Source organism: Octopus sinensis, linkage group LG30 (genome assembly GCF_006345805.1).
Source record: "Octopus sinensis linkage group LG30, ASM634580v1, whole genome shotgun sequence".
In the NCBI taxonomy this organism is placed as follows: Eukaryota; Metazoa; Mollusca; class Cephalopoda; order Octopoda; family Octopodidae; genus Octopus; species Octopus sinensis.
The window spans coordinates 10,376,601-10,391,822 of NC_043026.1; the positions used below are offsets into that span (position 1 = coordinate 10,376,601).

The 15,222-nt window shown below is 38.0% G+C and overlaps 3 protein-coding genes across 3 annotated transcripts in view; 1 reads left to right on the forward strand and 2 right to left on the reverse strand.

Moving 5' to 3' along the window:
- The window catches only part of LOC115226337 (zinc finger protein 271-like), a 478,512-nt gene that overhangs the window by 164,920 nt on the left and 298,370 nt on the right, over nt 1-15,222 (reverse strand). The window lies entirely within an intron of this gene.
- Nucleotides 1-15,222, forward strand: part of LOC115226582 (zinc finger protein 665-like) — a 128,683-nt gene that overhangs the window by 53,091 nt on the left and 60,370 nt on the right. The window lies entirely within an intron of this gene.
- LOC115226698 (zinc finger protein 883-like) overlaps nt 1-15,222 on the reverse strand; it is a 63,919-nt gene that overhangs the window by 11,659 nt on the left and 37,038 nt on the right. Inside the window, exons 4-6 of the mRNA XM_036515146.1 lie at nt 7,709-7,773; nt 7,029-7,108; nt 2,378-2,568 (exon numbers count right to left, since the gene is read on the reverse strand). Coding sequence (XP_036371039.1) covers nt 2,378-2,568; nt 7,029-7,108; nt 7,709-7,773 — 336 coding nt within the window. The remainder of the gene's footprint in view (nt 1-2,377; nt 2,569-7,028; nt 7,109-7,708; nt 7,774-15,222) is intronic.

A 15,222-nucleotide genomic window follows, 5' to 3' on the forward strand; every position in this document is an offset into this window, starting at 1 on the left:
AATAAGGCGGCGAGCTGGCAGAAACGTTAGCGAACCAGGACGAAATGCGTAGCCGTATTTCGTCAGCCCGTTACGTTCTGAGTTCAAATTCCGCCGAGATCGTCGACTTTGCCTTTCATTCTTTCGGGGTCGATAAATTAAGTACCTGTTGCGAACTGGGGTCGATGTAATCGGCTTAATCTGTTTGTCTGACCTTGTTTGACCTCTCCGTGTTTAACCCCCTCGTGGGTGGTAAAGAACCAATAAGAGACACGAAGAATGTCGGCGCCAAATACCGAAACGTCTTCAGAATTAAAAAGATGAAATAATTTCAGTTGAATACTTACGGAAATGTCTCATAAAGGATAGTGTTGTTATATATGCGTGTGTCTGGTAGTTGAGAAATGCATTATCAGTACGGATTATAAGTATTATAGAGGTTCTGTTGGCTGGTGAGAAAGAAATTCCTTCACAGACCATTACCCACACGCCAACACGACAGAGGAAGTGCGTTCTATGCGCATGTGCTTCTTCAAACTAGCTAAGGTCACTAACTCTACTTATAACCCTTTCATTTTAATATGTTGCAGCTAATTCCTTTATTACTAATATATTTCTTTACTGCCCACAAGAGGCTAAACATAGAGGGGACAAACAAGGACAGACAAACAGATTAAGTCGATTATATCGACTCCAGTGCGTAACTGGTACTTAATTTATCGACCCCGAAAGGATGAAAGGTAAAGTCGACCTCGGCGGAACTTGAACTCACAACGTAACGGCAGACGAAATACCTATTTCTTTATTGCCCACAAGGGGCTAAACAAGGACAGACAAACGAATTACGTCGATTACATCGACCCCAGTGCGTAACTGGTACTTAATTTATCGACCCCGAAAGGATGAAAGGTAAAGTCGACCTCGGCGGAATTTGAACTCACAACGTAACGGCAGACGAAATACCCATTTCTTTATTACCCACAAGGGGCTAAACATAGAGGGGACAAACAAGGACAGACAAACAGATTAAGTCGATCACATCGACCCCAGTGCGTAACTGGTACTTAATTTATCGACCCCGAAAGGATGAAAGGCAAAGTCGACCTCGGCGGAATTTGAATTCACAACGTAACGGCAGACGAAATACCTATTTCTTTATTGCCCACAAGGGGCTAAACAAGGACAGACAAACGGATTAATTCAATTACATCGACCCCGAAAGGATGAAAGGTAAAGTCGACCTCGGCGGAACTTGAACTCACAACGTAACGGCAGACGAAATACGGCTACGCATTTCGCCCGGCGTGCTAACCTTTCTGCCAACTCGCCGCCTTTATTACTAATAAATGGTTTGTACTAGGCGGCGAGCTGGCAGAAAGGTTAGCATGCCGGGCGGAATGCGTAGCCGTATTTCGTCTGCCGTTACGTTCTGAGTTCAAATTCCGCCGAGGTCGACTTTGCCTTTCATCCTTTCGGGGTCGATTAAATAAGTACCAGTTACGCACTGGGGTCGATAAATCGACTTAATCCGTTTGTCTCTCCTTGCTTGTCCTCTCTGTGTTTAACCCCTTGTGGGTAGTAAAGAAATAAGTTTGTACAGAAGGGATAGCACAAAAAAAAAAAAACATTTAGGGATTGGGGTTATACATTGGTTAGATCGCATAAAAATCTGATATAATGAAATCGAAATAAATTTTTAAAAATTAAATACTCTTTTACTTACTTCAGTCATTTCACTGCGGCCATGCTGTATAACTGCCTTTAGTCGAGGAAATCGAACCCAGGGCTGATTCTTTGGAAGCCTTGTACTTATTCTAGGCGCACGTCGAGAATAGCATTAAAGACTCCTAACATTATTATTGTCTGACGCCACAAGAAAATCTTCCTGGCGTCGATAGAACTCCTTCCATTTGTCGGTTGTGCAAGGAGTGTAAATGCCGATCAACTACTTTTTTCCTATGAATATATTTGTGTTTTGTTAAGTTTCTATTGTCAGAGAATGATTTACCACAAATATCACAAGGATATGGTTTCTCTCCTGTATGAATAGAGTTGTGTCTAGTTAAGTTACTGTTTTGAGAGAATGATTTACCACAAATGTCACAGTGATAGGGCATCTAAAATTTTTGAAAATACTTTAATCATATTTTCCATTGCATGGAACACAAGAATATGAAAAATATATAGCAAACAAGAGACTACCCTTTTCCTTTCTTCCCTATATGAATAGATTTGTGCTTTGATAAATCACATTTTTGAGAGAATGATTTACCACAAATATCACAGTGATATGCTTTCTCTCCTGTATGAATATGTTTGTGTCTTGTTAAGTTACTGTTTTGAGAGAATGATTTACCACAAATGTCACAGTGATAGGGCATCTCTCCTGTATGAATACGATTGTGTGCAGCTAAGGTACTACTCATAGAGAATGATTTACCACAGATGTGGCAAGGGTATAGTTTCTCTCCAGTATGAATACGTTTGTGATCCACCAGGTTACTATTTTGAGAGAATGATTTACCACAGATATCACAACGATATGGCCCCTCTCTGGTATGGGTATGTTTGTGTGCAGATAAGTGACAACTCTTAGAGAATGATTTACCACAGATATCACAATGATATGGTTTCTCTCCTGTATGGGTACGTCTGTGATCTATTAAGTTACTATTTTGAGAGAATGATTTACCACAGATATCACAATGATATGGTTTCTCTCCAGTATGAGTACGTTTGTGCGTAGTTAAAACATTATTTTGAGAGAATGATTTACCACAGATATCACAATGATATGGTTTCTCTCCTGTATGAGTACGTTTGTGTGTAAACAACTGACTCCTTTCAGGGAATGATTTACCACAGGTGTCACAGTGATATGGTTTTTCTCCTGTATGAGTACGTTTATGTATAGTTAAGACATGGTTGTGAGAGAATGATTTACCACAACTATCACAGTGATATGGTTTCTCTCCTGTATGAGTACGTTTGTGAGCAGTAACATAACCACTGTTAGAGAATGATTTACCACAGATATCACAATGATATGGTCTCTCTCCTGTATGAACACGTTTGTGCACAGTTACATGACCACTGTTAGAGAATGATTTACCACATATATCACAATGATAAGGTCTCTCTCCTGTATGAATACGTTTGTGCATAATAGGTTATATTCTTTAAAAGAAGGACTTTGTACAGATGTCAGTCATATGATCCTATCTCTTTTACCATGTGTTGAGAGGAAATCAATTCTATAATTTTCTCACTCTTTTCCATTACTTTTCCTCTCAAATCCAAGTTTATACATTTTCCTTCCTTTTCTTCTTGTACTTTATTTCTTACAAACAGTTCTTCTGCTGTATTTCTGTCCAGTTGTTACTCTTCTTTAGCAACACTTTCATTAATTAAATCCAACTTTAATTAGTACACAGGCTCCTCTTCTTGACACTCCAGTCAGGGATGTTCAGAAATTTGTCTAATAATATTAATTCAGAGCAAATATTTCACAGGAATTCTATCACCGATTTCTAGAAACATTGTTATACATGTTTCCTATATATACTTGTTCAGTTTTAAAACATGGTAGATATTGAGGATATGTCATCTGATGTTCTGAAATTATAGAGAAACGACATTGTAAGATGTAGAGGCTATTTAAAAAATACAGATTCGTTTCTATTGAGATAAACTGTAGAAATAAACATTTACCTCAACAACTGAGCTGTACGTCTCACAGCTATATAAAGTGCTAATCCCTAAAAAGTAAACTGAACGTGTGGGAGTGGAACTCCCAGAAAGACAGGTTATAAAGTTCTGAAGATGACAAAGGAAAAAGATTCCTGGCAGCTTGCTCTACTCAAGATCTGCAGTCCATAACAAAAGTGTTAAGACCTGTCCCTCTAGAGGCAAAAAGCACTTGTGGCCATTCCTCATAGAAGTGGCCACGAAGTGCCCTGCGCAATATGAAGTGGTTGGCACTACAAAAAGCATCCTGTAGAAATCACGACAAATCAGACTGGAGTCTGCTGCAGCTTCCCAGCCCTTGTCAAACCACCCAACCCATTCCAGCTTGGACAATGAAAGTTAAATGATGATGATGATGAACACGGTAATTTAGCAAAATTTACTTCACGGGAAGTCGATCCTACGACTTGCGCGTATGCAAATGAAGAGATTCGCGCATGCGCCATACATGCTTGCGAACAAAGTTAATAAAACGCAAAATAATTTTTTAAACTAAATAAATTATTTTTTAAAACAATATAAATTTTTTTTACACAAATTAGATAAAATTTTTCGAACAAGGTAAATAAAACGCAAAGTAAATAATTTTTTAATAAACTAAGGTTGTTTTTTTAAAGAAAATGTTTTTATTTTTTTTTTTTACACAAATTAAATAAAAAGCAAATAGCAAATAAAAAAATTGAATATCTCACAGTTCTTGCAATCCGTTCGAAAATAGCACCAAACCATAAAATAAAATGTTGAAGTTCATTTGGTTTACTTGAATGTGAACCATTCTGAAAGCTGCTTCAGAATGTTTTCAAAACATTCCTCCCCACCTTTTCCATATTCTTCTCTCCAAAGAATCCATCCTGGAACGATTCCGCCAGGTTCATGTGTACAACCATCATACACTTGAAAACGTCTTTTTACATTCTCCCAACAACATTCCACAGAATTTGTGTGTATATTTGTTTTGGGATCTACGATGTTTTCAGAATGGTTCACCCTGAATCGCTAGTACTACCTGTACCGTTTAATCAGAATAAATATATTTCTTTCCTTTAACCTTTTATGCAGTTTGACCACGCATAGAGGAAACAAACACAGTGAACTTTATAGATGTAGATGAAAACAATCATATCTGGGAGATCAAAAATTTAACAGAAGAAATGACAGATGGTTATGTGCAGACACTTCTGAAGTTCCAAGTGTTATGCATACAAAATTTCCTGCAATAGCAGCCAAATGAAGGCCATCTCTCATCCATAGGAAATAAAAGAAAGAATCGATGCGCTAATATCCCACAACAGTTGCGGAGTCCATTCTTTTACAAGGAATAACACTCATCGACGCACCAAAGACCGAACTTAAAGACGAAGGAATTAACCTGGCAATGCACCTTCCATAGCTAGAAATAGCAGCCAAATGAAGGCGTCCTCTCATTCATAAGAAATAAAAGAGAAAGAATCGACGCGCCAAAGACCGAACTTAAAGACGAAGGAATTAACCTGGCAATGTACCTTCCATAGCTAGAAATAGCAGCCAAATCTCACATAATTCATTGAATCTCTACAGAATTAAAAACACGAAATAATTTCACAGTTGAATACTTACGGAAATGTTTCACAAAGGACAGTGTTGTTATGTATGTGTGTGTCTGGTAGTTGAGGAATACATTAGAACTATTATAAATGTATTCTTAGCTGACGAAGAGAAATTCACGCACCTTGACATTTAACTATGTAACAGCGCAAAGGATGAAGTTCGCTGAATGCGCATGCGTGGTCCCCGCCCTTTTGAAATATTTGTGGTAGCTCTGTGTGTGTGTAATTATCTCCCTTTATGAATCTGTTGATGTCTGAGGGCGTGTCCGTCCAGAGGGACTTCTTGAAGCTTTGGTGGAAGCCGAATGTGGCCACCTCGAGTAAACTATTATCTCCCAGCTGTAATCGAGTCGATGTTTTTTTGGTCTTTTACTGTAATTTTATTTCTGGATGGGATACTCTGTTTTAGGCGATACTTCGGTATATGTACCGGTGTACTTCCGGAAGTACCGGATACATTTCGAAAAAAGGTTAGGGTTAAGGGTGGGAGAAAAGGGTTTCTGCTATCTTCAGAAATGTAAACAAAGTGAGGCGTGTACCTATACCGATGCATCGCCACATACCCTAACCATAAACACCCCCCCCCCACCAGATATAAAAAAATACTTCTTTGAAATGTCTGCAATTATCCATCTTCACACACATCCCGCACGGATACATTTCAAAAAAAGGTTAGGGTTAGGGTGGGAGAAAAGGGTTTCTGTTATCTTCAGAAATGTAAATAAAGTGACGTGTGTACCAATACCGAAGCATCGCCACATACCCTAATCATAACCCCCCCCCCCATCCGATATAAAAAAATACTTTTTTGAAATGTCTGCACTTATCCATCTTCACACACATCCCGCACGGATACATTTCAAAAAAAGGTTAGGGTTAGGGTGGGAGAAAAGGGTTTCTGTTATCTTCAGAAATGTAAATAAAGTGACGTGTGTACCAATACCGAAGCATCGCCACATACCCTAATCATAACCCCCCCCCCATCCGATATAAAAAAAAATACTTTTTTGAAATGTCTGCACTTATCCATCTTCACACACATCCCGCACGGATACATTTCAAAAAAAGGTTAGGGTTAGGGTGGGAGAAAAGGGTTTCTGTTATCTTCAGAAATGTAAATAAAGTGACGTGTGTACCAATACCGAAGCATCGCCACATACCCTAATCATAAACCCCCCCCCCATCCGATATAAAAAAAATACTTCTTTGAAACGTCTGCACTTATCCATCTTCACACTCATCCCGCACTTAAATTTCTGCAAACCAGAATACTTCATAATTTTTATCCTCAAGCTGTAAAATATTGGTATACCTTTTTTCAGCTTTTCCCTTTGCTAAATAAACCTGTCCCCTAGCTTCTCTTCCGGCTGTCGACTGTTCCTTTTCTTCCAAGACTGCCTTTTTGTTTTTATTGCTTAGTATACTTCCCTGTTCTGCCATCACGTCACCTTTCACCTGGCTGACATTTTCCACACATTTCTTCAGAAGTTCTCCGTAGTTTGTCGTGTAAGATCTTCTGATTGTCTTCTATGTTATACATCTCCACATTTCCAAATGTTTGAAGTCATCCTGAGCTTCCAGATTTTCCTCTTCCAGGTCGATTGAAATCTCTTAGACCTTGTTCTAAGTTGCACGACACTCAATGTTATCTTATGATATGAAGTCCATTCTTTACCAAGGAGCGGCTTAGCATTCACAAGTGTCTACCTATCCTACTTTCTGTTGAGAATGTAGCCAATCTGGCTTGTCTCATAAGATTCGTAGGTGATCAAGTGGCTGGTAGATTTCACCAAAATCTGAAGTTAGTATTCACAAAAACAGAGTGGGGTTTAGAATGATCAAAATATCTTCCAAAATGTTTTTTCTATTTAATGAAAATAATCCTAATCTGGACCCTTGAAAATTTATCTCTGCAAAGTTTAATTCAGAGAAACTATTTTTCAGAAATCAACAAGGAATAAGTCCCCTCCATTCTGCACTTGGGGCTCATTGTTTATGTACATATTTCACAAATTTACAATATTACAGTGTATGAAAAAGTCAAGACTTTTATTATTGTATAACATATTTAATGGGTGAAGGTAATAAACATATATATATTTATATATACAGAAATTTAAGGATGTGATATTCACTAAATAATAAAGTGTAGGGTTTCCAGTACAGAGGTCCTTACATCACAGAAAGGAAACTGCACAAGTAGAAGTGGAACAAAGAGAAGTGAAAATTGCATAAACAAAACAAAAATTATTTTTGAACTATTTCAGTCACATTTTCCATTGCACGAAACACAGGAATACTAAAAATATATAGCAAACAAGAAACTACCCTTTTCTTTTCTTCCCTGTATGAATATATTTGTTTTGTAAAGTCAGAATTTTGAGAGAATGATTTACCACAGATACCACAGCAATATGGTTACTCTCCAGTATGAATATATTTGTGTCTAGATAAGTGACAACTGTCAGAGAATGATTTACCACAAACATCACAGTGATATGGTTTCTCTCCAGTATGAATATATTTGTGTCTAGATAAGTGACAACTGTCAGAGAATGATTTACCACAGATACCACAGTGATATGGTTACTCTCCAGTATGAATATATTTGTGTCTAGATAAGTGACTACTGTCAGAGAATGATTTACCACAGATATCACAATGATATGGTTTCTCTCCCGTATGAATACGTTTGTGTCCAGTTAAGTGACTATTTTGAGAGAACGATTTACCACAGATATCACAGTGATGCGGTTTCTCTGCTGTATGGATGGATTTGTGCCTACTTAATGCACAATTTTGAGAGAATGATTTACCACAGATACCACATTGATATGGTTTCTCTCCTGTATGAATACGTTTATGTGCAGTTAAGATACTATTAAGAGAGAATGCTTGACCACAGACATCACAATGATATGGCTTCTCTCCTGTATGAATACGCATATGCGAAGTAACTTGAGTGCTTCTGGAGAATGATTTACCACAGATATCACAATGATGTGGCTTTTCTCCAGTATGGATATCTTTGTGTGCAGTTAAGTTACTATTTTGAGAGAATGATTTGCCACAGATATCACATTGATATGGCTTTTCTCCAGTATGAATGAATTTGTGTCTAATCAATGTACTACTTTCAGAGAATGATTTACCACACATATCACAATGATATGGCTTCTCTCCTGTATGAATACGTTTATGTGATATTAAGATACTATTAAGAGAGAATGATTGACCACAAACATCACAATCATATGGTTTCTCTCCTGTATGAATACGTTTGTGTGTAGTGACATGAATGCTTCTAGAGAATGTTCTACCACAGATATCACAATGATATGGCTTCTCTCCTGTATGGATATGTAAGTGTTTTGTTAAGTTACTATTTTGAGAGAATGATTTACCACAGACATCACAGTGATATGGTTTCTCTCCTGTATGAACACTTTTGTGTCTAGATAAGTGACTACTGTGAGAGAATGATTTGTCACAGACATCACAATGATATGGCTTCTCTCCTGTATGAGTACTTTTGTGCATAATTAGGTTATATTCTTTAAAAGAAGGACTTTGTACAAATGTCAGTCATATGATCCTATGTGTTGAGAGGAAATCAATTCTATAATTTTCTCACTCTTTTCCATTACTTTTCCTCTCAAATCCAAGTTTATACATTTCCCTTCCTTTTCTTCTTGTACTTTATTTCTTACAAACACTTCTTCTGCTGTGTTTCTGTCCAGTTGTTACTCTTCTTTAGCAACACTTCCATAAATTTATCCAACTTTAATCAGTACACAGGCTCCTCTTCTTTGACACTCCAGTCAGTGATGTTCACATATTTGGCTAATAATATTATGTCAGAGTAAATGTTTCACAGGAATTCTAGCACAGATTTTGTAGAAACAATCTGATACATTCGTTTTGTGTAATATTTGCCTTTTGTCTTTAAAACATGGTAGATATTGAGGATATTTTTTTCCATTACATCAATGTCATTTGATGTTCTGAAATTATAAAGAAACAACAATGTAAGATGTAGAGGCTACTTAAAAAATACAGATTCATTTCTATTGAGATAAACTATAGAAATAAACATTTACCTTAACAACTGAGCTGTATGTCTCACAGCTATATAAAGTGCTAATCCCTAAAAAGTAAACTGAACGTGTGGGAGTGGAACACCCAGAAAGACAGGGTATGAAATGCTGAAGAACCTTTCATGGGAGATGCCACAGGAACAAGATTCCTGGGGTCTTGCTGTAATCAAGACCTGCACTTTTGTACGTGTGTTTACGTCCCCGTAACCGCTAAGTTACGGGGACGTAAACACACCACCATCGGTTGTCAAGCGATGATGGAGGGGGGGACATATACAGATACACAAACATATATCTTTATGTATACATATATACGACGAGCTTCTTTCAGTTTCCGTCTACCAAAATCCACTCGCAAGGCTTTGGTCGGCCCGAGGCTATAGTAGAAGATACTTGCCCAAGGTGCCACGTAGTGAGAATGAACCCGGAACCATGTCGTTGGTAAGCAAACTACTTACCACAGCCACTACTGTGTACTTTTTTTTTACAAAAAACTCCTACATAATCGAAATATCATTATTTCTAAGTCTCTCTGAAGGAGACTACGGCAGCGGTACTGGATATTAACAGTCATCGCCAAGCGAATATGGCAGACCATGAATATAGGACGAAAGCTGCCGTTGATACTCATCCTTAGCTAGAAATAACAGCCAAATGTCGCATGAATCATAGACGTCTCTCTTCAATAGCTAGAAATAGCAGCTAAATCCAGCCCAATCAAGGATATCTCTCATCCTTAGCTAGAAATAGCAGCCAAATGTCGCATGAATCATAGACGTCTCTCTTCAATAGCTAGAAATAACAGCTAAATCTAGCCCAATCAAGGATATCTCTCATCCTTAGCTAGAAATAACAGCCAAATGTCGCATAAATCATAGACGTCTCTCTTCAATAGCTAGAAATAGCAGCTAAATCCAGCCCAATCAAGGATATCTCTCATCCTTAGCTAGAAATAACAGCCAAATGTCGCATAAATCATAGACGTCTCTCTTCAATAGCTAGAAATAGCAGCTAAATCCAGCCCAATCAAGGATATCTCTCATCCTTAGCTAGAAATAACAACCAAATGTCGCATGAATCATAGACGTCTCTCTTCAATAGCTAGAAATAGCAGCTAAATCCAGCCCTATCAAGGATATCTCTTATCCTTAGCTAGAAATAACAGCCAAATGTCGCATGAATCATAGACGTCTCTCTTCAATAGTAGCTAAATCCAGCCCAATCAAGGATATCTCTCATCCTTAGCTAGAAATAACAGCCAAATGTCACATGAATCATAGACGTCTCTCTTCAATAGCTAGAAATAGCAGCTAAATCCAGCCCAATCAAGGATATCTCTCATCCTTAGCTAGAAATAACAGCCAAATGTCGCATGAATCATAGACGTCTCTCTTCAATAGCAGCTAAATCCAGCACAACTCAAGGGCATCTCTCATCCTTAGCTAGAAATAACAGCCAAATGTCGCATGAATCATAGACGTCTCTCTTCAATAGCTAGAAATAGCAGCTAAATCCAGCCCTATCAAGGATATCTCTCATCCTTAGCTAGAAATAACAGCCAAATGTCGCATGAATCATAGACATCTCTCTTCAATAGCTAGAAATAGCAGCTAAATCCAACCCAATCAAGGATATCTCTCATCCTTAGCTAGAAATAACAGCCAAATGTCGCATGAATCATAGACGTCTCTCTTCAATAGCTAGAAATAGCAGCTAAATCCAGCCCAATCAAGGATATCACTCATCTTTAGCTAGAAATAACAGCCAAATGTCGCATGAATCATAGACGTCTCTCTTCAATAGCTAGAAATAGCAGCTAAATCCAGCACAACTCAAGGGCATCTGTCATTTATAAAGCATAGAAATTGTACTAAGAACCGACACGCCATACACCAAACGTCTACAGAATTAAAAACAATGAATATTTTCATTGTTTAATACTTACGGAAATGTTTCATAAAGGACAGTGTTGTTATATGGGTGTGTTTTCTGGCAGTTGAGGAATAAATTGTAAGTATTATAAATGTTTTGTCAGCTGATAAAGATGATAAATTCGTGCACAGGACATTTAATCGTGCAATGCGCATGCGTGTGTTCGTTGCTGAAATATTGACGGCAGCTAAGGCTAATTACCTCCCTCTACGTATGAATATATTGCTGTGGACGTTTGTTGGTTGAGCGAAGTGGTCTTCGTCCCAGTAGTGGGAGAAGTCCGAAACGTGGTCCTTTGCTATTCGTAAGACCCGCAGAAGAGAAAGCAGGGCGATCTTTCGTCTCTAGTAGACCTTTCCGTCGATTTCCGTAAAATTTTTTTTTTTTTTTACATATGGGCTTGCGGGAACTTTTGAAGTAATATACATACATATACACATACACCGAGTAAAAAATTTCAGTTATCTCTTTCTTTCACACATTACTCTGTCTCTTCACTTACACAACATACTGTCTGTCTCCCACACCCCATCAAACACACACACACACACACATGTACATCAATGCTTCCCCTGGACGGTAACTTCAAAAGAACTTCCCTCGTCATACAATCGCGTTCTCTTAGTCTCTTTCGCTCTCATTACTTCAAAAGTTCCCGCAAGCCCATATGTAAAAAAAAAATTTTTTTTTACGGAAATCGACGGAAAGGTCTACTAGAGACGAAAGATTGCCGAAAGCAGGTCAACCCCCGACACCGAGAGCATCGACAGATGGATGAATGCGCATCCAGGCTCGGCGGTTGCGTAGGAAGTCGCGGACAAGAAACAGGAAGAAAGAGTGAGAGAAAGTTGGGGCGAAAGAGTATAACAGGAGGGGTCGCCCCCCTGCCGGAGCCCCGTGGAACTTTTAGGTGTTTTCGCTCAATAAACACACACAACGCCCGGTCTGGGAATCGAAACCGCGAGTCGGCTGCCCTAACCACTGGGCCATAGCGCCTCCACTGCTGTTCATGTGTGTGCGCGTGTCCCGTAATAACATTATTGGGAGAGGGGTAAGAAATTGGAGACGCTTAGCTGAGAGAAGTTAGAAGTCAGTATGAGTATGAGTTAAGGTACTTGTGAATCTGATTGGAGGAATGAAAGTAATTACTCCATCCAGTAATGCTCACAAATTTGGCTAATATCTATATATATAAAACTCTAGTTGTGTGAGTGTCTGTCCCCTTCGATTTAGATTCCTAACTACTTCCACATTTTGCGATGCAGTTTAACCAAATTCGGGTATCTTATAGTCGTGATTCATATCGAGCCCGTCTGGCTATTAGCGCGCGTCTACGATGAGTCTACGATTTTAAAAATAATTTAACATCATTTTTTATTCCATTTTAATGCATAATTTTTCGTGTGTCGATGGCGGCGGAGTTGGCGTCCATGGTCACACCTGCACCTGTTTGCTTCTCCCCCTCCCCTCCCTCGTGAAGCTGTGGGGGAAGGGAGTGTAAGGAAATCAACGTCGTAAAGCGTTGTCAAGGAGACCAGCGTTCTTTTAGAACGACTTCATGGCTTGAAGACACCAAAACAGAAATGGCTAAGAAAGCCCAAATTGGCATCTATAAGGGAAGTAACTCTCTAAAAATGCTTATATAGTTATTTCCCTTACAAACCCGAGCAACGCCGGGCGATACTGCTAGTTATTATTATTTCAAATTCCGCCGAGGTCGACTTTGCCTTTCATCCTATCGGGGTTTTAGCCATATCAAAATTAATCCCTTCATTCTGGCCCTGTTTTTTAGGCTATTTACAGTTGGTTGATATTTCTTGACGCCAACCTCTTTACTGGTAGCAATATGGTTTTATGACAGCTGATTCTTCTTAAATTGCTAACTTGACACCAACCGCTTTACTTGATTCTTATAGGATGCAGAAATATGGTTTCCTGTCAAAATCGATTCTATATGAAACAACAAATCACCAATGAATAAGTGTGAATTTATTCATACATGAAAAGAAATACAACATTGATGATAACAGCTTTCCAATACTATTTTACATTGCTCCAACTATATCCGCATTCTTTAGAAACAAACCAGGAATCAGGATGGTGTGGAGCACAGCACTAAACTATACTTATGCCCCATGTTTTTCCTTGGGAGTCATTGTTTATGTACATATTTGACAACTTTACAATATTCCTGTGCATGAAAAAGTCATAACACACGCTATTGTAAAACTGAAACATTTAAAAGATAATAAACAATAAATATACAGCAATTTAGGGATGTGATATTCAATAAAAAATAATGTGTAGGGTTGCACGTGGGAAGAGTTCTTGTATAGAGGTCCTTACATCACAGAAAGGAATTTGCATGAACAGTTGTGGGACAAGGAAAGGCAAAAAATGCAATAACACAGCAAAAATATCTAAAATTTTTGAAAATACTTTAATCATATTTTCCATTGCATGGAACACAAGAATATGAAAAATATATAGCAAACAAGAGACTACCCTTTTCCTTTCTTCCCTATATGAATATATTTGTGCTTTGATAAATCACATTTTTGAGAGAATGATTTACCACAAATATCACAGTGATATGCTTTCTCTCCTGTATGAATATCTTTGTGCGAAGCTAAGTTACTGCTGTCAGAGAATGATTTACCACAGATATCACAATGATATGGTTTCTCTCCTGTATGAATATGTTTGTGTCTTGTTAAGTTACTGTTTTGAGAGAATGATTTACCACAAATGTCACAGTGATAGGGCATCTCTCCTGTATGAATACGATTGTGTGTAGATAAGGTACCACTTTGAGAGAATGATTTACCACAGATATCACACTGATATGGCTTCTCTCCTGTATGGGTACGTTTGTGTGCAGTAACATGAATACTTCTAGAGAATGATTTACCACAGATATTACAATGATATGGTGTCTCTCCTGTATGACTACGTTTGTGCACAGTAACGTGACCACTGCTAGAGAATGATTTACCACAGATATCACAAGGATATGGTCTCTCTCCTGTGTGAATATGTTTGTGTCTAGATAAATAACTACTGTAAGAGAATGATTTATCACAGATATCACACTGATATGGCTTCTCTCCTGTATGAATACGTTTGTGCATAATTAGGTTATATTCTTTAAAAGATGGACTTTGTACAGATATCACAGTCATATGATCTCATCTCTTTTACCATGTGTTCAGAGGAAATCAATTATACAATTTTCTCACTCTCTTCCATTATTTTTCTTCACAAATCCCAGTTTATATATTTTTCTTGCATTTGTTCTTTTACTTAATTTCTTACAAACACTTCTTCTGCTCTATTTCTGTTCAGTGTTACCTTTATTTAGCAACACTTTCATAAATTTATCCATCTGCAATGAGTACACAGGCTCCTCTTCTTTGACACTCCAGTCAGGGATTTTCACAAATATGGCTAATAATATTAATTCAGAGCAAATGTTTCACAGGAATTCTACCAGAGATTTGTAGAAACAATCTGATACATTTGTTTTGTGTAATATTTGCCTTTTGTCTTTAAAACGTGGTAGATATTGAGGATGCGTCTTCCGTTACATCAATGTCATCTGATGCTCTGAAATTATAAAGAACCAACAGTGTAAGATTTAGAGGCTACTTAAAAAATACAAGTTTATTTCTGTAGAAACAAACATTTACCATAACAACTGAGCTGGATTCTGACAAAAGCGGATGAGACATGTGGAAGTGCGACTCCCAGAAAGACATGGGATGAAATACTGAAGAACATTTCAGGTGAGATAAAAAGGTCCAACATACCTGGTGCCTTGCTGCACTCAAGAAGATCTGCATTCCATAACAGAAGTCTTAAGACCTGTCGCTCTGGAGAGG